Here is a 27,740-nt window from a genome sequence, read left to right as displayed (position 1 = left end):
TTTTGTACATTTTATTTAGTTCTGTCATATTATCAGAATAATACCAAATTTTTAGGTATTTTGAATTTAGCACATTGCTCTAGTAGAAAGTCTTATGCAGTTTCACAGTTTGGATGTGATATATAGCACAGTAATGCTTTATACACTCACCATATGTTAGATCAACCTTCTCCTTTGCCATTCCAACACCTGTTTTGGCTTTGGGAAAAGATGTAGCCCATTGTGTGTCTCCATTTTTTTTGTTTTTTTCTATATGAATTTTCATTGAAGGTCAGCAAGTAGTAGTCTGAAAATAGAAAATTAATAATGATAATTTTCAATCACCATGCATACATTTTACCATTCTCAATATGAATTCAGCCCCCTTGTGCCTGAATTACCATAGTGAAATTACATCAGATGTTTGAAGGTACATATGTACTTGCCTTCCATTCATTGCTTCATAATGAAAAAAAGTGCTAGGACTTGGGAGCAAAGAAGCACACAACTTTGGGATATTCCAGTGCTGATGTTTGCTTCATGGAATCACTGTTGCAATTTGCAGCAACACAATAAACCATATTCTAAGTACTTGATAAAGCCTTGCTAACACACACAATGTATCACTGATCAAGTTGGCAGCACAGCATGGTGTTTTATAATGCACACACATGGCATGCATCAGAATGTAAAAAGCAAGCTTGACGTCACAACCTTACGAGAAGAACAGCCGAAGGTCGGCGAAGGAAAAGTTCATCTGCTACAGATATTTTGATGGGCCTTTTTATCATTACATCATAATTAGGATTTATTTTTGCATTATTTTATTAAAAAGTGACTAAGCCATACATCTAGCAAATATTCACCAACTTTTTGGAAACCTCTGTTGACTTTAAAGCCATTCACTTGCCTGGTTGCTGTTTAGATTTAGTTGTAGCATATTGGGTTTGACTCATAGTACAGTTTGGCCAGTTTACTTCTAGTTGCACCCCAGTTTGTAGTTGCCCCAGTTGCAGTCTAATTTGTAGATGTCCCAGTTGTTCATTTCCATTTGTACTTGTTTTATAAAGGTAGTAGCTGTTGAGGATGTAGCAATAATGTTATCTTTGACAAACCTTGTAAAATGTGTAGCAACCATACAGTGAATGAAATCCACATAATTGTGACTGCCATTCCAGCACTTGCAGTGTACCAGTTCCAGCTGTGGACTGCATAGTCCTGGCAGTAGTCATTCCAGCAGTTGTGGTGGATCAGTGGACTGACTTTGTCCAGCGATAATTTTGTAGCTATTTTGGTTCTGTAGTATCCTAATCAAACATCCTTAGAGGATTGTTAGCATTATTTCTTCCTAAACCACCCCTCTTTTTTCCCTTCCTTATTCAAGAGCTTGGGTCTATCCTTCTAGTTATTAATAATGTTTAATGTTGATATTAGACTAGTTAAGAATTTTACCTGGTAGTTTCCCATGACCTCTGGGATGTCCATCTTCCCCCCCCCCTCCCATTTACAAGGGTCCCAGCCATTGGAAAAGGACTGGAGCCCCTGTACCTGTGGACCATATGTGGTGGAGAACACTCTACTTTCGCCACAACCTGTGTGATGCAGCTTTCTCACAAAAGGAGTCTCTCACAAAGCATATGAGAACCCACACAGGTCTCTCAAATGTGACATAGTGACTCGCACTGGAGAGAATCCATTCCAGTGTGATTTGTGCTGCGAACAGTGTTCCTTCTAAGCTGTGTGCCTGCATGCGTGCACACATATTTCACAGCTAGCACATGAAGGAAAAATGGACACCCTTGTTTTTGTGAAGAAATAGAATTTGTGAAATAAATTGTATAATTTCGTAACAATGGATTACAACAAATATGTTATTTTGAGAGTATGTCAATGTGAAATTATGAATTTGTACACTTCCATTCTACAGGTCATTGACATATTCTCAAAATAACATATTTGTTGCAATCCATTGTTATGAAATCATACAATTTATTTCACAAAGACAATTTCTTCTCAAATACTTTGTGTAATTAAGAATCATGTGATTTTATGTAAATTGTGTGGTATGAGAGCGGAGGATATGTACATCCTGAAAATATGTTTCTGATGTCTGAGCCATTTACATAATGCGCATTATTGATGTCATCAGCAAAGGTTATATAAGAGAACATATAATAAGAACATAAGAATGAAGGAGACTACAAGAGACCATAAGTCTCTTCCATTCGTTGACCACCCTACTAATAAACCAGTTCTTGCCTATTTCCTTCTTAAATCTAAATTTGTCCCATTTAAATCCAATACTGTGAGACCCGTTCTGTTGTCTTAATAATATGAACTTGTTTGCATCACCCTTGTTAAAGCCTTTGACCCACGTCAACACCTCTATTAGATCACCCTCCCCCCCTCACTCTGCGTCTTTACAGAGAATGTAACTTAAGGTGCTTAAGAATCTCACAAGGTAAATTTCTGAGCCCATATATAATTTTGGTCATTCTCCTCTGTACTGATTCTAGTGAATTGATGTCCATTCTATAGGACGGAGACTGAAACTGTACCGCATAGTCAAGGATGGGTCGCCAGAGATTGATAATCATCCCTGCACTTCTGTTCATAACCATCCTAGCAATGAAACCTAATGCTCTGTTAGCTTTATTCCTAGCGCTAATAAACTGTTTCCTGGATTTAAGGTTTGGACTCACTAGAAATCCCAAGTCTCGCACTCAGTTTTCTCTAGAAACGTGTTATCTAAACTATGCTTTCGGGGTTGTGTAGCCCTACGTTTAACATGCTGCACTTTGAGATATTGAAGTCCATTTGCTATTTCACCGACCATGCGAACAATTTGTTAAGATTATCCTGCAGAATCTCGATGTCGTCTCACGACCTAATTAGGCGTCCTATTTTAGTGTTGCACACAAAGTTATCAACATCACTATCAATCCCATTGTCCAAGTGGATTTAACACCTTTTATGGTGACCCGCTGTTTTCTGTCATTGATCCAAGCTCTACTCCATTCTAAAAAAAATTCTCCTATGCCATGGACTTTGATTTTATTTAGTAGTCTCTCGTGAGGATGAAATTGGGGTGGCCAGATGTCCTACTTTAGGCAGGACAGTCCTGTTTTATTGAGCACTGACCTCCGTACAGCGCCACCTCAAGCAGAACATTGAATTATTCTTTACGGGACCTGTCTAAAAGCAATCATATAAATTACCTTGCATATGATAATGCAGTGTGAACTGAAAACTACAATAACTATTACTTTATTTCATTATACTTATATGTAATTGCTGTTGGGAACACAACACGAGGGGCCACAGTGTACGACGAAAGCCTATCAAGGTTTGATACCAACTTACCATTATCCACGAGTTGAGTTCAGAGACTGTGAAAATTAGGTAATAACAGCAGATAGCAGTCAACCTATATTCTTCGGGAGTTAGGTTAACTCCAAGTTCGAGTTATTTTGTAGATCCTATGGCTCAATTGGTAAGGTGGTGGCTTGGCAACAAGCTAGATCTCGGTTCGTTTCCCAGGCGACTGTTGGAAATTGTTTGTAATATCTCGCTGTTACTAGCTATTCACTTCAGGTATTTGCAACGGTTAAAGCCCATCAAGGTTTTGTGCCAATTTATCATTGTCCATGATATGAGTTTGGCAACTCGGTGAAAATTAAGTAATGACTACAGTTAGCAGTCAACCTAAATTTTGTAATATTAATGCCAAGTTCAAGTCCTTCTGTAGCTCTTATGGCTCAATTGGTAGGCTGACGGCTTGGCATCAAGGTAAGTCTCGATTCGAATCCCGGGGAGACTGTCAGAAATTATTTGTATGATCTCGCTGCTACTAGCGATTCTTTTCAAGTGGTTCGAGGTAAAGGTGGGACTTCGTCAGGGATGCGTTATGTCACCCTGGCTGTTCAACTTATACATGGATGGGGTGGTGCGAGAGGTAAATGCAAGGGTAGTGGGCAAGGGATTGGAGATGGTTAAAGAAAATGGAGAAAAGTGGGAGGTGAACCAGCTGTTGTTTGTGGACGACACTGCACTTATGGCAGGATTGGAGGAGGGACTGAGGAAGTTGGTGACAGAGTTTGGGAGAGTATGTGATAGAAGAAAGCTAAAGATAAATGTGGGTAAAAATAAGGTGATGAGATGTACAAGGGGTGAAAGTGGCAGTAGACTGGAAGTGAGCATTAAGGGAGAGCGACTGGAGGAAGTGGATAGTTTTAGATACTTGGGTGCAAATGTGGCAGGGAAAGGTGGAGTGAAAGTGGAGGTAGAATGTAGATTGAGAGAAGCGAGTAAATGCCTTGGTGGATTAAAGAGTGTAATGAGGAATAGACATTTGGGAATGGATGCTAAGAGGAGACTGTATGAAGTAGTGATTGTGCCAACAGCACTGTATGGGGCAGAACATGGAACATAAGAAAAGAAGAGAGAAGGAGTTTCAATGTGTTTGAGATGAGGTTTCTGAGAAGTATGATGGGGGTTACTAGGCTAGATAGAGTGAGAAATGAGGAGGTGAGGAGGAGAACAGGGGTGGAAAGGGAGCTGGGAGATAGGGTTGATGAAAGAATATTAGGATGGTTTGGACACATGGAAAGAATGAGTGAAGAAAGACTAGTAAAAGAGGTGTGGAAGGCAGATGTGGAGGGAGTGAACATGAGGGGACGTCCTAGGATGAGGTGGATGGATGGGGTGAAGGGGGCTTTGGGGAAGAGGGGAATGTCTGTTGAGGAAGGACGGGAGAGGACAGAAGACAAGGGTGAATGGAGAATGGTTGTATATGGATGATGTTGTGATAGCATGAGGTGGAATGTGCGGGTGGATGGAGGGTGAGGTAGTATGTGTGAGCAAAATTTGACGCAGCCCGAAGGGATTTCTCCCCGTCCTCTCATTTTATGCAATGGGGGGACGGAGAGGGGGGTCGCCGATTTAATGAAGCGGCCTTGCTGTGGATGTGCTGTGTCTTGCGACACTGCTTCTGACCCAGGGCAGTGGACAAGGTGCAGCGATGACCCGTCATTCAGAAGGTGCTAAGAGGGAGGGTGGAGGGGTGTGGAGTGTATTCAGGGATGGAATGGGTGGGAATGATTTTATGCCTTTTTTCTTTTTGGCTACCCCCCTTGTAAGGGGGAAAAAGCCTTGGTATATGTATGTATGTATGTACAACGGTGTAAACCCATCAAGGTTTCGTGCCAGTTTGTCCTTGTCCATGAGATGAGTTCGGGGACACGGTGAAAATTATGTATGTGTGTATATATATATATATATATATATATATATATATATATATATTTGTGTGTGTGTGTGTATTCACCTTGGTTTTTGAATCACGTGTTGAACTCGTGATCGACAGCTATTTCCCTCCCGGAAGAGAGATCAGAGCTCGTATGACCGATCTATGGGTAATGCTATGACCTTACACACACACACACACACACACACAACTCTCCGCCCACGAGAGTCAGAGTAACGACCCGAAGCGCAGCGATACCGAAATAAATCCGGCTCTGGGCAGAATTCGAACCAGGTACTGCGAGCACCACCGGAAGGGGAGCTATGCTCGTGGTGTCCCGTCTTCATATCTCGTTTTATCTTGACTTTTTGAATTCGTGTATCGTTTTTGCATACACCACATTCTCATTTAACTTGTTCCAAACATCTATTATCCTGTGGGGAAAGCTGTTCTTTTTCAGGTTTCCTCTATAACTATCTTGATTTTATTTCCGTGTCCTTTTGTGTCTTTACTATTCCATTTTATTAGATCCTCTCAATAATTTTCATGCCTTTCATGATTCTATAAATAGTTATCGTCTCCTCTCTTATTTGCTCTATTGCTCTTTGTATTCTTTCAAGTTTTGTCATACTTTTTTTTTTTTTTTTTTTTTTTTACTTGGTGACCACGTCGTCACTGCATTCTCCAATTTTGGTCTTATCAAAGTGACTAGTATTTTCTTCACCATTTCTTCATCCAGGTATGTATATGCCACTTTGATTGTTCTTATTAAATTGTAAGTTTCTCCAATTTTTTTTTTTATATGTTTCTCAGGGGACATATTATTCATAATAATGACTCCTAGCTCCTTCTCTTTTTCTACTTTTTAAATTTCTTTCTGTCCCAATTCATATGATCCCACTATTCTTTTTTTTTTCCTTCTTCCAAATTCCATTATACTACACTTCTTAATTTTGAATTCCATCTCCCACTTCCTACTCCATTCCCATACTTTATTGGGATCACTGTAGCAACTCACAATCTTCTACAGTGTTCACTTTTTTCAACAATTTCGTATCGTCCGCAAAGACGCTCATATAACTTTCAATTAATTTATTCATATCATTAATATATATAGCAAACATTATTGAGGCCAGAACTGTTCCTTGTGGAATTCCACTAATCACTTCATCCCAATTAGAGTGTTTGTCTCTTATCACCACTCATTTTCCTTTCATGCAAGAAGTCTTCCATCCACTTCAGCAGTTTGCCCTGTATTCCTCCTGCAATTTCTAATTTCTTTAGCAATTTCTTATGTGGTACCTTATCAAAAGTTTTTTTTTTCAGGTCTAGAAATGCACAATCAGCCCATCCATCTCTTTCTTGCATTACATCTATTAGCCTTGAATAGAAACACATTAAGTTTGTGACGCATGATCGTCCTTGTCTAAATTCAAATTGCCTTGGATTTAGTACTTTTTTTTTTCCCAAATGCCTTACCCATCTAATTTTGATCATTCTTTCACAAATTTTTGCTATCGTACTGTAAGAGAGATCAGTCTATAGTAAGTAGGGTCTTCCTTGTTTCCCCCTTTATATATTGGTTCTATATTTGCTCTTTTCCAATCTTCTGGAACTTTTCCTTCTTTCAATGAACTGCCTATTAGACTATGTATTTTGTTTATTAGTTCATTCCTGCATTCTCTCAAAATCCAGTTTCCCATTTCATCTGGTCCATGCAATTTTCTGACATCGAGATTACTCAAGTGATTCATTATTTCATTCCTTGTTCTATCTCATTCATGGGGGGGGGGGGGGACTTTCTCCTCCCACTCGATATCTCTAGGTTGTATGTTTTCCCTCGTAAACACCGATTTTAAATGCTTGTTCATAATTTTTGCCATTTCTATTTCCTCTGTGTATTCAACTCCTCCTTGTCGTAGTTTCTCTAATTCTTGTTTGTTTTTCAGTTTGTTGTTTACAAATCTATAAAATAGTTTTGGTTGATCTTTACATTTTTCTATAACATCTTTTTCGTATTTTCTCTTTTCCTCTCTGCACACTTGTACATATTCATTTCTATAATATACATTTTCCAGGACTTTTGTATTTTTTTCCATTTTATCCAAGCTCTATCCTTTTTGTATTTTAACTCCCTACATCTTTTGTTGTACCAACACTTTACATATTCTTTTTCTTGTTTTTGTCTTGGAACATACTTTTCCACTCCTTTATAAATTGTTGTCAAAATCGTCCATTTCTCTTCTACTGTTGTCTCCTCCTTGTGTATCCTTTCCCAGTCTGCCTTTTGAAAGAATTCTCTTATTTTATAAAAATTTGTTTTCCCATACATCAATCTTATCTTTCTATATTGGTCGTTTTTTCATGTAATTTTCCTCATTTAGTTCCAGTTCAACCAATATGTGGTCACTTTTACTTATTGGTGTCTTATATTCAATCTTGTCCACTATTTCGGGTTCTGATGTGATTATTAGGTCCAGTCTCGATGGTTCTTCCTCATTTCTATACCTAGTATTCTCTTGTATCCATTGCGTCATTGTATATGCTATAATCATATCACGTAGTACATTTCCCCACAGGTCGTCTCCACCCTTCATTGCCATCTCTTCTCAGCAGATCTCTTTACAGTTAAAGTCACCCATTATAATTACTCTTCCTCCATCTTCCATTATCTTATTTGATGTTATCCTTGTGTCTTCTAACACATTTTTTTTGTGTTCTCTCTCTTCCCATGAAGCCGTTTTAGGAGGCACATAATTTACTACAAACATCCCATCCCTGTCCTCCACTTCCATCGTAATCATCTCTACTCTATTCTTTCCATATGTGACATTCCTCTCATTTATATCCTTCTTAGTCAGGAACATAACTCCACCCCCTTGTCTTCTGTTTCTAATCCAGTCATTATATGCACCATGTCCTACACGGTTGGGTGGTAGTGGACCTTTCAATTTTGTCTCTACAAATCCCATTATGTCCGGTTCCTTTTCCTTCAGGTAATCGTTCAGTTCATTCAAGCCTGTTATTAAGCCATCTATATTTGTATAAGACACTTAATTTTCAGCGACTTCCATCGTGTTTTCTATTTCCCTTCCGTTTTTCTCTGCTATGAACCATTTCCTCACTTTCATATCCACTACTCTCCAATAGAATTTTTCTTTGTCTGACTCTGTTATTTTCTCGTTTTTTCCCCCTTAGCTTCTTGTCTTTTTGTTTTCTCATCCTCTCCTTCCTCTTTATTCATTTCTCTGTTTATCCATACCTGTTTATATTGATAACTGTTTGCTACTTTCCCTGTTTTAGCTAAGATAGTCTCTGCTGTCGTCTATGATCTGAATTTAACCTTAATTGGTCTGGTCTTATCTGTATTGTATTTCCCTATTCTATATATTTCTTCGGTTTCTTTCCCTGTTTCTTGTTCATCCTCTTGAACTACTACTATTATCTTGTTTGCCTTTTCCTTCTCCTCTTTTACTCTTGTAGTCCTATTTGGATTATGCTTCTCCTGCATCCTTAATATAATTATACATTTCTTTTTGTCCGCTAAGTCTCTTTCTATATTCTCCTTCTCCCTCATCACTTTGATAACTGTGTCCTTGGTTTGTTCTTTCATCTGCTATATGTACTTGTGTGTATTTACCTAGTTGAATTTTACGGGAAGGGGAGCTATGCTCGTGGTGTCCCGTCTTCATATCTCATTTTATCTAAAATATTTTTAAATTCATGTATTGTTTTTGCACACACCACTTTCTCATCTAACTTATTCCAACTGTCTATTACTCTGTGAGGAAAGCTGTTCTTTTTCAGATCTCTTCTGTAGCTGTCTTTCTTGATTTTCTTTCCGTGTCCTCTTGTATTTCTATCATCCCATTTTATCAGATTCTCTCTATCAATAATTTCTATGCCTTTCATGATTCTGTAAATAGCTATCAAATCTCTCTCTCTTCTTTGCTCTAGTGTCTGTAGTTCAAGTTTTGCTAGTCTCTCTTCATATGATAGTTTTGAGAGTGTTGGTGCCAATTTTGTAATTGCTCTTTGTATTGTTTCAAGTTTTTTTTTTTAATATATATACTTAGTGACCACATCGTTGCTGCATATTCCAATCTTGGTCTTATCAAAGTGACTAGAATTTTCTTCACCATTTCTTCATCCAGGTATGTAAATGCCACTTTGATTCTTTTTATTAAATTATAAGTTTCTTCAAAAATCTTATTAATATGTTTCTGAGGTGATATATTATTCATAACAATGACTCCCAGGTCCTTCTAATTTTCTACTTGTTTTATTCCTTCTCCCAATTTATATGATCCTGTTATTCTGTTTTTGCTTTTTCCAAATTCCATTATACTACACTTTTTAGTGTTGAACTCCATCTCCCACTTCCTATTCCATTCCCATACTTTATTTAGATCACTCTGTAGTGACTCACAATCTTCTTACGTGTTCACTTTTTTTTAATAGTTTTGCATCATCAGCAAAGAAGCTTATATAACTTTAAATTTCTTCATCCATATAATTGATATATATAGCAAACATTATTGGGGCCAGAACTGTTCCTTGTGGAACACCGCTTATTACTTCATCCCATTTTGAGTGTCTCTTATCACTACTCTCATTTTTCTTTCATGCAAAAGGTCTTCCATCCATTTAAGTAGTTTCCCTGTATTCCTCCTACAGTTTCTAATTTCTTAAGCAACTTCTTTTGTGGTACTTTGTCAAAGGCTTTTTTTAGGTCAAGAAATGCACAATCAACCCATCCATCTCTTTCTTGTATTATATCTATTAGCCTTGAATAGAAACATATTAAATTGGTGACGCATGATCGCCCATGTCTGAATCCAAATTGCCTTGGATTTAGCACATTGTTTTTTTTTTCTTTTTTTTTTATAATATTTTACCCATGTACTTTTGATAATTCTTTCACAAATTTTTGCTATTGTACTTGTTAGAGAGACTGGTCTATAGTTGGTAGGGTCTTCTTTATTTCCTCCTTTATATATAGGTACTATATTTGCTTTTTTTCCAATCTTCTGGAACTTTTCCTTCTTTCAAGGAACTATTTATTATGCTATGTATTTTGTCTGCCAGTTCATTTCTGCATTCTTTCAAAATCCAGTTTGGTATTTCATCTGGTCCATGCAATTTTCTGACATCAAGATTACTCAAGTGTTTCATTATTTCATTTTTTGTTACTTCTATTTCTTTCATAGGGGGGACTTTCTCTTTCCATTCGTTCTCCTCCGGTTGTATGTTCTCCCTTGTAAACACTGATTTAAAATGCTTGTTCATAATTTCCGCCATTTCTATTTCCTCTGTGTATTCAACTCCTCCTTGTCTTAATTTCTCCAAATATTGTTTGTTTTTCAGTTTGTTGTTTACAAATCTGTAGAATAGTTTTGGTTGATCTTTACATTTTTCTATGACATCTTTTTCATATTTTCTCTTTTCCTCTGCACGCTTGTACATATTCATTTCTATAAGAGGTATATATTTTCCATTTTTCATGTCTTTTGTATTTCTTCCATTTGGTCCAAGCTTTGTCTCTTTCGTCTTTTAACTCCCTACAACTTTTGTTGTACCAGCACTTTACATATTCTTTTTCTTATTTTTTGTCTTGGGACATACTTTTCCACTCCTTTTTCATAAATTTTTTCAAAATATTTCATTTCTCTTCTACTGTTGTATCTTCTTTGTGCATTCTTTCCCAGTTTTCATTTGAAAGAATTCTCTTATATTATCAAAATTTGTTTTTTCATTCATCAATCTTCCTTTTCTATATTGTTCATTTCTTTTCATGTATTTTTTCTCATTAGTTCTAGTTCTATCAATATGTGGTCACTTTTACTTATTAGTGCCTGGTATTCTATCTTTTCCACTATTTCAGGTTCTGATTAGATTATTAGGTCTAGTCTCGATGGTTCTTCATTTTTATACCTAGTGTTCTCTTGAATCCATTGTGTCATTGTGTGGTCAATAATCATCTCAAGTAGAACATTTTTCCATGAGTTTTCTCGACCCTTTACGGTCATCTCTTCCCGGCAGATATCTTTGCAATTAAAGTCGCCCATCATAACTATTCTTCCTCTACCAATATCTTGTTTAATGTTATTTTTGTGCCTTCTAACATACTTTTATGTTCACTCTCTTCCCACGAGGCTGTTTTTGGGGGGCACGTAGTTTATTACAAACTTTCTGCTCTTCTTATCTCTGTCTTCTACTTCTATCATAATAATCTCTACTCTATTCTTTCTATATGTGACACTCTCCACGTTTATATCCTTCTTAGTCAGGAACATAACTCCATCCCCTTGTTTTATCTCTCTGTTTCCAATCCAATAATTATATGCATTGTGTCCTATGCTGTTGGATGGTAGTGGACTTTTTAATTTTGTCTCTACAATTCCCATTATGTCCGGTTCTTTTTCCTTCGGATACTCGTTCAGTTCATTCAGTCCTTTTATTAATCCATCTATATTTGTGGAGGACACTCTTAACTTTCTGTTATTTCCATTGTATTTTCTGTTTCTTTTTTGTTTCTCTCTGTTATGGTCCATTTCCTCACTTTCATATTCATTACTCTCCAGTAGAATTCTTCTTTTTCTGACTCCGTTCTGTTCTCGTTTTTTTTTTCTTTAGCTTCTTTCCTTTTCCTTTTTTCTTCCTCTTTCCTCTTTATTCATTTCTCTTTTTATCCATACCTTTTTATATTGTTCACTTGCTGCTAGCTTCCCTGTTTTTGCTAAGATATTCTCTGCTGTTGTTTGTGACCTGAATTTAATCTTAATTGGTCTGGTCTTATCTGTACTATATTTTCCGAGCCTAAACATCTCTTCAATCTGTTTCATGATTTCAGGTTCATCTTCCTGAACTAATTCTAGTAAACTGTTTACTTTTTCTTTCTCCTCTTTAATTCTTGTGGTTCCATTTTGGTAAAATTTCTCTTCCATTCCTAATATCATTATACATTTCTTTTTGTCTGCTAAGTCTCTTACTATATTCTCCTTCTGTCTCATCACTTTGATAACTGAGTCTTCAGTTTGTTCTTTTATTTGTTGTTTAATTATGTCAGTAAATGCAACTTTACTGTTTTTCTTGTTGTTTTTTTCCAGCCCTGTGCTTCCTTTGCTATGGCCTCTTTATTGTCTTTATTATTCCTCTTCAATTCCTCATTCTCTTCTTTATCTTCTTTTAACTGTCTATTTAATTCTTCTATTTCTAAAATTAAGTTTTTGTTCGCCTTCTCCAGTTCTTCCAATCTATCAACTCTTTGTGCAATTTTGGCTACATTACCGAACCTGTTCTCCCAATGTTCGGTCATCTTATCAAATTTCTCCTCTAGTCTTGCCAATCGGGGGAGGTTGGTATCCCCCCCCCCCCTGCCCTCTTTAAATCCCTGGAAACAATTATCATCACCTTCCACAGTGCTGCTCTTATCTATACTTCTAATCTTTAATTTTTTTTTTATCCCGTCCTCACCAAAGTCATTGTCTTCAGTCCGCCTTTTGTTTACAAGACGCCTGGCCTCCTGGACCATGTCCCCCTTTTCCTCATTTCCCTCCATTTCCCTAAATGTCCCTTCCCTTCTCCTTCCCTATCACTCCCCCACTACACCACGAGCACTCCCCTTCGCTTCCCTATAAATACAATAAGGCACTTCCTGGACGTTGAGATCCACGTAGATTTTCTTTTTTCTTCGGTACACCAATTCTCGCCGTCCATTCGACGAAAGTGTGTGTGTGTGTGTGTGTGTGTGTGTGTGTGTGTGTGTGTGTGTGTGTGTGTGTGTGTGTGTGTGTGTGAGTGTGCGCGCGTGTGTGTGTGTGTGTGTATTTACCTAGTTGTATTTACCTAGTTGTATTTACCTAGTTGTATTTTACGGGAAGGGGAGCTATGCTCGTAGTGTCCCGTCTTCATATCTCATTTTATCTAAACTATTTTTAAATTCATGTATTGTTTTTGCACACACCACTTTCTCATCTAACTTGTTCCAACTGTCTATTACTCTGTGAGGAAAGCAGTTCTTTTTCAAATCTCTTCTATAGCTGTCTTTTTTTATTTTCTTTCCGTGTCCTCTTGTATTTCTATCATCCCATTTTATCAGATTCTCTCTATCAGTAATTTCTATGCCTTTCATGATTCTGCAAATAGCTATCAAATCTCCTCTCTCTCTTCTTTGCTCTAGTGTCTGTAGTTCAAGTTTTGCTAGTCTCTCTTCATATGATAGTTTTGAGAGTGTTGGTGCCAATTTTGTAATTGCTCTTTGTATTCTTTCAATTTTTTTTTTATATATTTTTTTTGTACTTGGTGACCATATCGTTGCTGCATATTCCAATCTTGGTCTTATTAGGGTGATTAGGATTTTCTTCACCATTTCTTCATCCAGGTATGTAAATGCAACTTTGATTGTTCTTATTAAATTATAAGTTTCTCCAAAAATCTTATTTATATGTTTCTCAGGTGACATATTCATAACAATGACTCCCAGGTCCTTCTCATTTTCTATTTTTTTTTTATTCCTTCTCCCAATTTATATGCTCCTGTTATTCTGTTTTTGCTTTTTCCAAATTCCATTATACTACACTTTTTTGTATTGAACTCCATCTCCCACTTCCTACTCCATTCCTGTACTTTATTTAGATCTCTCTGTAGTGATTCACAGTCTTCTTCAGTTTTCACTCTTTTCAGTAGTTTTGCATCATCTGCAAAGAAGCTCATATAGCTTTCAATTCCTTCATCCATATCATTAATATATATAGCAAACATTATTGGGGCCAGAACTGTTCCCTGCGGAACACCGCTTATTACTTCATCCCATTTTGAGTGCTGGTTTCTTATCACTACTCTCATTTTTCTTTCCTGCAAAAAGTCTTCCATCCAATTTAGTAGTTTGCCCTGTATTCCTCCTTCAGTTTATAATTTCTTAAGCAACTTCTTATGTGGTACTTTGTCAAAAGCTTTCTTTAGGTCTAGAAATGTACAGTCCGTCCATCCATCTCTTTCTTGTATTATATCTATTAGTCTTGAATAGAAACATATTAAATTGGTGACGCATGATCGTCCTTGTCTGAATCCAAATTGCCTTGGATTTAACACTTTGTTTTTTTCTAAATATTTTACCCATCTACTTTTGATGATAATTTCACAAATTTTTGCTATTGTACTTGTTAGAGAGACTGGTCTATAGTTTGTAGGTTCTTTATTTCCTCCTTTATATATAGGTACTCTATTTGCTTTTTTCCAATCTTCTGGAACTTTTCCTTCTTTCAAGGAACTGTTTAATATGCTATGTATTTTGTCTGCCAGTTCATTCCTGCATTCTTTCAGTATCCAGTTTGCTATTTCATCTGGTCCATGCGATTTTCTGACATCAAGATTACTCAAGTGTGTTAATATTTCATTCTTTGTTACTTCTATTTCTTCCATAGGGGGGACTTTCTCGTTCCATTCGTTCTCTTCCGGTTGTATGTTCTCCCTTGTAAACACTGATTTAAAATGTTTGTTCATAATTTCCGCCATTTCCATTTCCTCAGTGTATTCAACTCCCTCTTGTCTTAATATCTCCAAGTCTTGTTTGTTTTTCAGTTTATTGTTTACAAATCTGTAGAATAGTTTTGGTTGCTCTTTACACTTTTCTATGATATCTTTTTCATATTTTCTCTTTTCCTCTCTGCACGCTTGTACATATTCATTTCTATAAGAGGTATATATTTTCCATTTTTCAGGTCTTCTGTCTTTTTTCCATCTGGTCCAGGCTTTGTCTCATTTGTCTTTTAACTCCCTACAACTTTTGTTGTACCAGCATTTTACATATTCTTTTTCTTGTTTTTGTCTTGGGACATACTTTTCCACTCCTTTTTTTTTTTTGTAAACTTTTGTCAAAATATTCCATTTCTCTTCTACTGTTGTTTCTTCTTTGTATATTTCTTCCCAGTTTTCCTTTTGAAAGAATTCTCTTATTTGATCAAAGTTTGTTTTTTCATACATCATTCTTCCTTTTCTGTATTGTTCATTTCTTTTCATATATTTTTCTTCATTAAGTTCCAGTTCAATCAATATGTGGTCACTTTTACTTATTGGTGTTTTATATTCAATTTTGTCCACTATTCTAGGTTCAGATGTAATCATTAGGTCTAGTCTCGATGGCTCTTCTTCATTTCTATACCTAGTGTTCTCCTGTATCCATTGTGTCATTGTATGGTCAGTAACCATCTCAAGTAGAGCGTTTCCCCATGAGCCGTCTCCACCCTTTACTGTCATTTCTTCCCAGCAGATTTCTTTGCAATTAAAGTCGCCCATCATAACTATTCTTCCTCCCTCTTCCATTATCTTGTTTAATGCTATCTTTGTTTCTTCTAACATACTTTTATGTTCACTCTCTTCCCATGAGGCTGTTTTTGGGGGCACATAATTTATCACAAACTTTCTGTTCTTCTTATCTCTGTCTTCTACTTCCATCATTATCATCTTTACTGTGTTCTTTCCATATGTGACACACTTCACGTTTATATCCTTCTTAGTCAGGAACATAACTCCACCCCCTTGCTTTTTCTCTCTGTTTTTAATCCAATAATTATATGCATCATGTCCTACACTGTTGGCTGGTAGTGGACCTTTTAATTTTGTTTCTATAATTCCCATTATGTCCGGGTCTTTTTCTTTCAAATAATCATTCAGCTCATTCAATCCTGTTATTAATCCATCTATATTTGTGTAAGACACTCTTAGTTTTCTGCCACTTCCATTGTGTTCTCTGTTTCCCTTTTCTTTTTCTCTTGTATGTCGACTTTCTTTAGTTTCATATTCACTACCCTCCAATAGAATCTCTCTTTTTCTGACTCCGTTCTGTTCTCGTTTTTTTCCTTAGCTTCAAGTCTTTTCTGTTTTTCTTCCTCTCTTTCCTCTTTATTCATTTCCCTTTTTATCCATACCTTTTTATATTGTTCACTTGTTGCTAGTTTCCCTGTTTTGGATAAGATATTCTCAGCCGTAGTTTGTGACCTGAATTTAATCTTAACTGGTCTGGTCTTGTCTGTACTATATTTCCCGAGCCTGAATTTCTCTTCGATTTGTTTCATTATTTCTGGTTCATCTTCCTGAACTAATTCTAGTAAATTTCTTACTTTTTCATTTTCCTCTTTGATTCTTGTGGTTCTATCTGGGTTATGTTTCTCTTCCATTCCTAATATGATTATACATTTCTTTCTGTCTGCTAAGTCTCTTACTATATTCTCCTTCTGTCTCATCACTTTAATAACTGAGTTTTCAGTTTGTTCATTCATTTGCTGTCTGATTATGTCAGTGAATGCAACTTTGCTATTTTTTTTCCAACCCTCCTTGTTCTCCTTATTATTCTCCTTTAAGACTTTATTCTCATCTTTTACTTCTTTTAACTGTTTTTTTAATTCTTCGATTTCCTTAGTTAAGTTTTTGTTCGCCTTCTTTAGTTCTTCCAATTTTTCAACCCTCCGTACAATGTTGTTAACATGACCGAACCTACGCTCCAAGTCTTCGATCCTCTTATCGACCTTCTCTTCTAGTCTTGTCAGTCGGGGGGGGGGGGTTGTGTCCCCCCACCCTCTTTAAATCCCTGGAAAATATTCTCATCACTTTCTACTGTGTTGCTCTTATCTCTACTTCTAATCTTTACATTTTTATTAGACATTTCATCGTCGCTCAGCTGGTCGGGGGGCCGTTTGTTTACCTTTCGCCTGTCTGCCTGGGCCAAGTCCTCTAATTCCTCATTTCCTTCCATTTCCCTCAGCAATCCCTCCCCTTCTCCTCTTTCCCTACTTTCCCACTACCCCACGAGCAATTTCCCCCACCCTGTAAATACAATAGGCACTTCTCTTTGCGTTGGGATCCACGAAACTTCAATTTTCTTCAGAACGTCTTCTAAGCCGTCCGTTCGTTGAAGTGTGTGTGTGTGTGTGTGTGTGTGTGTGTGTGTGTGTGTGTGTGTGTGTGTGTGTGTGTGTGTGTGTGTGTGTGTGTGTGTAATTGTTGTTAGACTTTAAACACATTTTTCTCGAAATTTGTTTTTTGGCGCATACGGCCCTTGAGCAAGGGGTCCCATATGCAACAATTTCCCATCCCAACTGACTATAATATCTTTCGTTTGTTTCCTTCGTTTATACTCCGAACGCGAGAATATATATATATATTTTTTGTTATGCTCCGCCCGCCTCCTTCATTTTTTTTTCTCTTGCTTTCCATATTTTGAGTCGTGTCTCTTTTTTAACATCTATTTTTGCTTTTCCAAATAAGAATTCCTCTTCCGTCAATTCATTATTGTCACTGTCTTCTTATGTTTCACTCCATTATTCTTCAAGTTCCTGGTATTGTTTATTTACATATGACGTCATAGACAGCGAAGCCCAGTAATGACGTCATGCGGAAACTTGTCATCGAAACGAATAGATACGTCATCCAGTGGACATGGTGTCATCAGCGGAATTATGTCCGTAATGTCTCTTTTTCCTCTTAAATTCAGAAGTATATGACAGAAAAAATAAAATTACAATTCGATATGTCTTGTTATTGTATTCCCTAAATTAAAATCGGTTTAATCCTGTACGAATATTACTATGAATGGTGGTACGAGGTGAATACCTGCACTGGACTACGGAAATGGCCAGCTCAGCATTTATTGCTAGACTTCCTCGTTGCGTTTACCTCCGTGGTATATCACAAAACTGCCATCCTCCCTCACCAACACTTATCCAGAGTGCAATATAACCTAGGTTGGCCAGATACAAATCCATATGTCGCATCATTACATTGCAATTATGTGACTGGGCAAATCGACAGCTATCTCAGATACAGTAGTCACCCCTGTAATTTTACTCTAGTACGTTTTCTTTCACGGTAAATGATGAGAAAAGACGGAAATTGAAGCGACGGACAAACGGCAATAATGGCGATGCCTTTAGTTGCACTCTTTCATCTATTTGAAGAGCTTAATTGTTTTCGTGGCTGTGTTTTGTACAGGCTAAACAAATGTGCCTTTGTTGAATTCGTAAGTGAAATCATACAGTGGTAAAGTGGCTTAGTGAATGTGTTGTGTGTTTACTTTTGGCATTTGCTACACTTCACTCAGTGTAATTGGCATTTTGAACAGGGGTAAATATGCGAGTATTGATCAAGATGTTTGCCAGTCTGGCACCTGCAATTACCTATATAGTTGGTTAGCTCATATCATTCTGAGTGTTTTTAACCCCAGATATTAGTACTACAAACTAAAAGTAGTGTCAAGGGGATAGGTTAGGTCAGGTCAGGTCTCACTGCTGCAATTCTTAACTCTATCTCAAATCATTAAGTATTTTAAAACCCATATATAAGTATTACAAAATAAAAGTAATGTTGGTAGTGATTTTTAGAAAATTGAGACAGGCAAATATTTTGGTATAAAGATGTTTGCTAGTCTCACGGCTGCAAACTTTAACTTTATTGTTGGCTAGCTCTTATCATTGTGAGTATTGTGAGCTCCATATATAACTACCCCAAATTTATATTAACATTTGTAGTGATTAAAAAAAATAGCACTGGCAAGCATCTTTATGTTTATCAATGTTTGCTTACATTGTTCTTATATTCTTATCAGGGAGTCATAGGCTTCCTGGAAGATGACTGGGTTCATGTAGTATATAATGCTTCTGTGCTTAAATGACCTGTAGGTTGTTAAAACACTAATTCTCTCATTATACATTGTCATCTTGCTATTTCCAAATTTACTGGGATTGCACCTTTCATAGCGGTTCCTTCCTGATTACATCATGATTGTTGAAATTGTTTTAGTAGGTATAACCTTTTTTTTTTTTTTTTTTAATTAGACAAGACAATGTGACAAGAAGAAATATGGAAATTTCATCTACAGTTTCATTTATTATGTTATTCAGAAATAATATCACAGGTACACCACTTACCAGTGTATCTGAGAGGATGTGACTTGCATGACTTATTTGGGTCAAATGAGATGAACTTCTTAGAGCTTGTCATATTCAAATTCTGGTCATATGTGCCCAAACGTGGAATGTTGTGGAATTATGTGAAAATGTGACTGCTGCCATTTGGCATGTTCCCCACTTCCAAATCTCATGACATGATAAAAAAGCCAGAGCAGAATTTTAGTCATTCCAGTTGTGGTGAGGTGAGTATACATGTTTATTGGATGGTTTTCAGCATATTTCTACTGTAAAAAAAGAATACTATATGTAATAGCACCATAACTGTTATTATTTCTCTTTTAAGTTACATTGTGGTAATTACAAAGGGTCTGTTTAGGTATAAAGGGACTTGAATATTAATTATTTGTGTACACAATATTCACAATCCTATTACAGTATATTACACAAATTCAAAGAGTTAGATGTCAATTTTATGATTACATATTTTCCAGGAAGAGGGTTACTATCACCATTCCTTTGGAGGAGCTGTCCATAGAAGCCATATGTGTCACATGATGAAGAGGATCTGGTGTGACATCTATGACACAGCTATATGATGATTCATATAAGACATCACATGATGACCCACAGAGGAGAGAAGCCTTTCCAGTGTGATCTGTGTGATTCTGGTGTTTCACAAAAGGGTTATCTTAAAAAGCATATGAGAACCCACACAGGAGAGAAGCCTTTCCAGTGTGACCTGTGCGATTCTGCTTTCTCACACAAGTGTAATCTTACAAAGCATATGAGGACCCACACAGGAGAGAAGCCTTTCCAATGTGACCTATGCAATTCTGCTTTCTCGCAAAAGGTTTCTCTCACGAACCATATGAGGACTCACACAGGAGAAAAGCCTTTCCAATGTGACTTGTGCAATTCATTTTTCTCAGAAAAGGGTAATCTCACAAAGCATATGAGGACCCACACAGGAGAGAAGCCTTTCCAGTGTGAACTGTGCAATTCTGCTTTCTCAGAAAAAGGTAGGTTCACAAGACATATGAGAACCCACACAGGAGAGAAGCCTTTCCAGTGTGATCTGTGCAGTTCTGCTTTCTCACTAAAGTGCAATCTCACAGAGCATATGAGGACCCACACAGGAGAGAAGCCTTTTCAGTGTGACCTGTGCAATTCTGCTTTTTCACAAAAGAGTTCTCTCACAAGTCATATGAGGATCCACACAGGAGAGAAGCCTTTCCAGTGTGACCTGTGTGATTCTGCTTTCTCACAAAAGGGTCATCTCACAAACCATATGAAGACCCACACAGGAGAGAAGCCTTACCAGTGTGACCTGTGTGATTCTGCTTTCTCAGAAAAGGGTCATCTCACAAACCATATGAGGACCCACACAGGAGAGAAGCCTTTCCATTGTGACCTGTGCAATGCAGCTTTTTCAAGAAAGGATTCTCTCACAAAGCATATGAGGACCCACACAGGAGAGAAGCCTTTCCAATGTGACCTGTGTAATGTAGCTTTCTCAAGAAAGGATTCTCTCACAAAGCATATGAAGAGCCACACAGGAGAGGTTTTCTAGTGTGACCAGTGTGACTCTGCTTTTTCATAAAAGGGATATCCCACACAGCATATGAGTATTCCCACAGGAGAAGAGCCTTTCCAGTGTGATCTCTTTGACTCTGGTTTTTCACATAAGACTTCTCTCACAAGGCGTATGAGGATGGACATTGGATAGAAACCATTCCTGTAGGACCTCTGTGATGAAAAGGTCCTGTGTGGCATTCCTTTTGTTTTACCTGTAAGGTCATTCAAGAATGAACAAAATCCATTCATGGTGAGTATTTACCTGAATTAGTTTGCAGTCCATCCATATGAATGACTAATCATTGATGAAGGTGTTCACCTCATCTAGTTAAAGGTCAACTGAGGTTTTGGATCTCTTTATTTTTTGTTATAACATGTTGGAAAATAACTTAGAAGTTAGAACACTAAAATACACATATTTAGCATTTTATAGTCTTGATATTATCCAAGAAGCATAATCTTAAAAGTGCCTGATAGCAGATGAACTTTTCAATGTCATAGTTACCTTTTCCACCGTTGGGGCAACTGATGACATTAGGGTTGTTTACATTCTTGGACATGGTCAGTAAGCAACACGATGGAGATTTCACATTTAGTGAAGAAGATTTATTGGATTTGGATGCCCTCTCATGTTCCAGTGTGGGTACTGTACAAGGATACATGTATGAACCAATTTGGATATCCAAATGACTCAACTGATGAAAAACAAGTTGAGAGCGAGGAAACTTCAGAGGATGAGTGCCCAGAACAAGTAGGAAATAAGGACTGGTGAGTTTGTTGGAATGCATTACTGCATGCAAGCTTTACATACATAAATGTACACCACCAACCACACACCACACCAGACCAGACACATGATTTCATTGGTTTGTCATCAGATGTGTAGTTGAAGGTTTGAAGGCATAAAATGGTAGGTCTAATACCTAGCAGACATTAATGGGCCTGACCCTATCTACCAGGCCCTAATATGCTCAGCAGGGCTGGATTTAATTTTATTTTCTTAGAAAAACACCCACACAACCACCAAGATGACCACATCCACAGTTTATGGATAGTTCATCTGTTCATGCAAGGAGGTTAGCATGGTTAGGCCTGTGGTATTCATGCCATAGACCTATGAACAAGCAGAAGGAATTTTATTAAATTTTCTGACATTTGCTCAGCTTGTTTTTTTATTCCAGGTACCCTGTAGCCTGCAGAATTAGCTACCCCCTCTGGACTCCCCATTTCCCATTGCATGGCCTTGCTAAAATTCATGAATTTGACTATTTCAGGTGCAGCTGTGGATATTGTGTCACAGTGCAAGGGCAGAGAGAGCTTGTGTTGCTCTGATTCCAGTGCATCACCCAGCGCCCAGGATTTTCATTGTCTACCTGAATCCATATGCTCTTGAATTGACAATGTATAGAATCAATGACAATGTGCTGATTAGGAATGACCAACCTCTGCACAAGTGAGTAGTCCTATACATGTGCATGTAGCATTATAATATTTCAGTTACATCCATACTGTCTTTTGTTGAATCATTTACATATAAGTCCAGGCCTTTTAATTTGAATAATGTTGCTGAAATTTTGGTAGCAGCTGTGTTTTGAAGTAGATACTATTTAAGTACTATACTGTACATATATATATATATATATGTATATACATATATATATATATATATACATATATATATATATATACATATACAATAGACTATGTAAAAATGCATATTTTTATGAATTTACAGCAAAATGAATTATCATGAATTGATACTTTTATTTCTTTCAAGCTGTACAGGTATCTTGCCTATCGTAATTTAGTGGAGTGATGTTGGCAAGGACTGAGAAAATGAAATCACATGCCCCTGCCAGTGTGTGCTAGACCAAATTAGGAAAAAATGACCTGCACTAGATGGACATTACACAGGATTTAAATACCGTTCAGCAATGACTTTGGTTCAGATTCTAGGAATTGTATTCGGAGTACTATGTGTCCTTGGTATATGAAAAAATTCAGTGTGTTGGAGATTAAACCTGGATCTTTTTTTCTTGATGATGTCAGACTTCTCTTGATTTTCATACTTGAAACAGACTGGTTCAGGAACTTTCATAACAGACTGAAGTTTGGCATCTCTTGCAAGTTTATATGATGGGAGTTCAGAAAGTAACCACAGTAATTTACCAAGTAAAATGTGTACATATTCTGTAAATAAAAATGGAGATTTATATTTTGTACATTTTATTTAGTTTTGTCATATTATCAGAATAATACCAAATTTTTAGGCATTTTGAATTTATCACATTGCTCCAGTAGGAAGTTCTATGCAGTTTCACAGTTTGGATGTGATATGTAGCACAATAATGCTTCATACACTCACTGTATGTTAGATCAACCTTCTCCTTTGGGAAAAGATATAGCCCACTGTGTGTCTTCATTTTATATATATATATATATATATATATATATATATATATATATATATATATATATATATATATATATATATATATATATATATATATATATATATATATATATATGAATTTTCATTGAAGGTCAGCAAGTAGTAGTCTGAAAGTAGAAAATTAATAATCATTATTTTCAATCACCATGCATACATTTTACCATTCTCAATATGAATTCAGCCCCCGTGTGCCTGAATTACCATAGTGAAATTACCTCAGATATTTGAAGGTACATATGTACTTGCTTTCCATTCATTGCTTCATAAAGAAAAAAGTGCTGGGACTTGGGAGCAAAGAAGCACACAACTTTGTGATATTCCAGTGCTGATGTTTGCTTCATTGAATCACTGTTGCAATTTGCAGCAACACAATAAACTATATTCTAAGTACCTGATAAAACCTTGCTAACACACACAATGTATCACTGATCAAGTTTACAGCACAGCATGGTGTTTTATAATGCACACACATGGCATGCATCAGAATGTAAACAGCAAGCTTGACGTCAGCCTTACGAGAAGAACAGCCGAAGGTCGGCGAAGGAAAAGTTCATCTGCTACCGATATTTTGATGGGCCTTTTTATCACTACATGATAATTAGGATTTATTTTTGCATTATTTCATTAAAAAGTGACTAAGCCATACATCTAGCAAATATTCACCAACTCTTTAAAAAACCTCTGTTGACTTTAAACCCATTCACTTGCCTGGTTGCTGTTTAGATTTAGTTGTAGCCAGTTGGGTTTGACTCGTAGTTCAGTTTGGCCAGTTTACTTCTAGTTGCACCCCAGTTTGTAGTTGCCCCAGTTGCAGTCTAATTTGTAGATGTCCCAGTTGTTCATTTCCATTTGTACTTGTTTTATAAAGGTAGTAGCTGTTGAGGATGTAGCAATAATGTTATCTTTGACAAACCTTGTGAAATGTGTAGCAACCATACAGTGAATGAAATCCAAATAGTTGTGACTGTGCCATTCCAGCACTTGCAGTGTACCAGTTCCAGCAGAGGACCGCATAGTCCTGGCAGTAGTCATTCCAGCAGGTGCAGTGGAGCAGCAGATTGACTTTGTCCAGTGATAACTTTGTAGCTATTTTGGTTCTGTAGTATCCTAATCAAACATCCTTAGAGGATTGTTAGCATTATTTCTTCCTAAACCACCCCTCTCTCTTTTTTTTCCTTCCTTAACAGCTTCTATCCTTCTAATTATTAATGTTTAATGTTGATGTTAGACTAGTTAAGAACTTTACTGGGTAGTTTCCCATGACCTCTGGGATGTCCATCTGCCCCCCCACCCCCCCTTTTACAAGGGTCCCAGCCATTGGAAAAGGACTGGAGCCCCCATACATGCAGACCATGTGTGGTGGAGGACACTACTTTCACCACAACCTGTGTGATGCAGCTTTCTCACAAAAGGAGTCTCTCACAAAGCAAATGTGGACCTACACAGGCCTCTCAAGTGTGACATAGTGACTCACACTGGTGAGAATCCATTCCAGTGTGATTTGTGCTGTGAACAGTGTTCCTTATAAGTTGTGCACCTGCATGGGTGCACACATGTTTTACAACTAGCACATGAAGGAAAAAATGGACACAAGGTTTTTGTGAAGAAATTGTATTTGTGAAATAAATTGTATAATTTCATAACAATGTATCACAACAAATATGTTATTTTGAGAATATGTCAATGTCCTGTAAAATGAAAGCGTACAAATTCAGAATTTCACATATTTTGAGATAATTATTACTGTGTTCGGTGGTTATTCATCACCAGTATTTGTTCATTCAAGTGAAATAAAACAAGAAGCATGATATCAATTTTCGCCCTCTCAAATAGTCCTTGTTGGCCTGAAAAGTGTGAATACTTGATACTTGATGTTTTGTTTTTTCCTAATGTATCAAATTCTGTTTGAAAAAAAAAATCAATAAAGTTCTCCACAAAGACCTACTGTTAAGGAATAGCAACATGAGCAAAGACATTGATGAAAAAAAAAGACTACTAAAAGAGCCTTGGAATAGTAGAAATATTAACAAAAGAGGAACAGAGCTAAAGCAAAATTGGAAGTCAGAAATTGTTTAAGGAAAAGGGAGTAAGACCCATCCTATTCTACTTTAAAGGTAAACAAAGGGAAAAAAAAATATGACAACCATGTTTGGTAGATAGTGCACACAGACATGTGTGCATTCTGTAGCCATTTGTAAATTTACAAAATAAAAGAAAAACATTCTTCAAATAGCAAAATTACAAATAACCAATACACCATGTCAAATTGGAAGGAAGCAAAGAGTGTAAAGTGAAAACGAACCGCTAGTGAGTAAATAAAATCATGAAAACTGCTTTGTCCAATTACTGGAGGATGAGATAAAAATGGTGTCATGATATGGTTTGCACAAGCCATGGAAATGAAACTCACAATAACACTAAGGCACTTGGTTTTTTAATGAACACTAGGCTCAAAAGGGAAGGCTGTAGTCTGAGAGAGGAGAATTTGAAGCTTGGAGAGGACTACTGCTTGAAGTGGTAGAAATAGGATAGAATACACGGAATTTAAAGACGCCTCAGGACAGCTCCGACATAACACGGGGATTTTATATAATGACAAAATATCATGGTGACATTTATTTTCATATATATTTTAATCTATCAAAAATCATGTATTCTATTCTTATTATAATTTCATTGATATATGCATTCTGTATCAATGCTAATTATCATTATGTTATGTTATTATAATATGATATATTGTATTATATCATATATTATATCATATATCATATTATGTTATTATTATATTATTATTATTATTGTATTATATTATATTATATATGTTATACTGATGCTGTTTGATGTCTTATACTGGTACCAGCCACTGACCTCTCTGCAAGGAGGGAACGTTAACCTGGCTCACTATATACACTGCCAACTTCGACCCAGAATAACGCTCCTCTGAAGAAGCTATATATATATATATATATATATATATATATATATATATATATATATATATATATATATATATATATATATACATATACATATATATATATATATATATATATATATATATATATATGTTGTTCCATTAGAAATCAATTTCAAGAAATCCATCATATCCGGAGATGTCCCAAGAGAATGGAAGCTAGCTAACGTTACTCCCATATTCAAAAAAGGTGACAAAAAGAAACCAAATAACTATAGGCCTATAAGTTTGACTTCAATCATAGGAAAAATAATGGAAACTATCATCAGAGATGCTATCGAACATCATTTAGCAAGTAACCGTTTGATAAATGATAGCCAGCATGGTTTTAGACGGAAACGTTCTTCCGTGACTAACTTACTCGAATTCTACAACACAGTTATCTCAAATTATGACAAAAGAAACAATATAGATTTAATACATCTAGACTTTGCAAGAGCTTTTGATACCGTCCCACACGAAAGACTACTTACTAAATTAGCTTCACATAGAATAAGTGGAAGCCTATTAAGTTGGACTAGTAATTGGTTGAATGATCGAAAACAGAGAGTTGCTAATGGAAAAACTTCTAGATGGAAAAATGTTACAAGTGGAGGTCCTCAGGGTGTTCTTGGACCACTTCTATTCATAGTATATATAAATGGACTAAAATCTGCTGTTTCCAAATTTGCTGATGATACAAAACTGTGCGGAATAGCAAATGGTCACTTAAACCAATTAGATATTCAAGAAGATTTAGATCAATTACAGCAATGGTCTGAAAAGTGGCTCATGAAATTTAACACAAGTAAATGCAAGGTTATGCACATAGGTAAAAATAACAGTAACTACATACATACATATACCAAGGCTTTTTCCCCCTTACAAGGGAGGAAGCCAAAAAGAAAAAGGCATAAAATCATTTCCACCCATTCCATCCCTGAATACACTACACACCCCTCCACCCTCCCTCTTAGCACCTCCCGGATGATGGGTCATCCCTGCATCTTGTCCACTGCCCTGGGTCAGAAGCAGTGTCGCAAGAATCAGCACATGCACAGCAAGGCCGCTTCATTAAATCGGCGACCCCCCCTCTCAGTCCCCCCATACATAAAAGGAGAAGACGGGGAGAAATCCCTTCGGGCTGCGTCAAATTTTGCTCACACATACTACCTCACCCCCCATCCCCCCGCCCATTCTACCTCATGCATCACAACATCATCCATATACAACCATTCTCCATTCACCCCTGTCTTCTGTCCTCTCCCGTCCTTCCTCAACAGACATTCCCCTCTTCCCCAAAGTCCCCTTCACCCCATCCATCCACCTCATCCTAGGACGTCCCCTCATGTTCACTCCCTCCACATCTGCCTTCCATATCTCTTTTACTAGTCTTTCTTCACTCATTCTTTCCATGTGTCCAAACCATCCTAGTACTCTTTCATCAACCCTATCTCCCAACTCCCTTTCCACCCCCGTTCTTCTCCTCACCCCCTCATTTCTCACTCTATCTAGCCTAGTAACCCCCATCATACTTCTCAGACACCTCATCTCAAACACATTCAAACTCCTTCTCTCTTCTTCTCTTATGTTCCATGTTTCTGCCCCATACAGTGCTGTTGGCACAAT

At 36.9% G+C, this 27,740-nt stretch overlaps 1 protein-coding gene across 3 annotated transcripts; it reads left to right on the top strand.

Annotated features, from left to right (window-relative positions):
* The first annotated feature begins 17,846 nt into the window (after positions 1-17,846).
* LOC143030552 (uncharacterized) lies at positions 17,847-23,105 on the top strand. Of its 3 annotated transcripts, none has more exons than XM_076193699.1 (5): positions 17,847-18,239; positions 19,620-20,953; positions 21,342-21,471; positions 21,978-22,156; positions 22,481-23,105. In XM_076193699.1, the coding sequence occupies exon 2, from the start codon at positions 19,721-19,723 to the stop codon at positions 20,696-20,698; it is 978 nt and encodes a 325-aa protein (XP_076049814.1). In that variant the 5' UTR covers positions 17,847-18,239; positions 19,620-19,720; the 3' UTR covers positions 20,699-20,953; positions 21,342-21,471; positions 21,978-22,156; positions 22,481-23,105. The 3 variants fall into 3 exon arrangements, with proteins under 3 accessions (XP_076049814.1, XP_076049813.1, XP_076049815.1); XM_076193698.1 differs by having other exon boundaries at positions 21,270-21,471; XM_076193700.1 differs by lacking the exon at positions 21,342-21,471.
* Positions 23,106-27,740: the final 4,635 nt, after the last annotated feature.

Source organism: Oratosquilla oratoria, chromosome 12 (genome assembly GCF_046742065.1).
Source record: "Oratosquilla oratoria isolate Oo_2021 chromosome 12, ASM4674206v1, whole genome shotgun sequence".
NCBI classification, from domain to species: Eukaryota; Metazoa; Arthropoda; class Malacostraca; order Stomatopoda; family Squillidae; genus Oratosquilla; species Oratosquilla oratoria.
This window is presented reverse-complemented; position numbering and strand designations above follow the sequence as displayed.

Excerpts from the sequence above, each read along its gene's own strand:
- LOC143030552 (XM_076193700.1), top strand. The coding sequence starts at position 19,721 with ATGATGATTCATATAAGACATCACATGATGACCCACAGAGGAGAGAAG.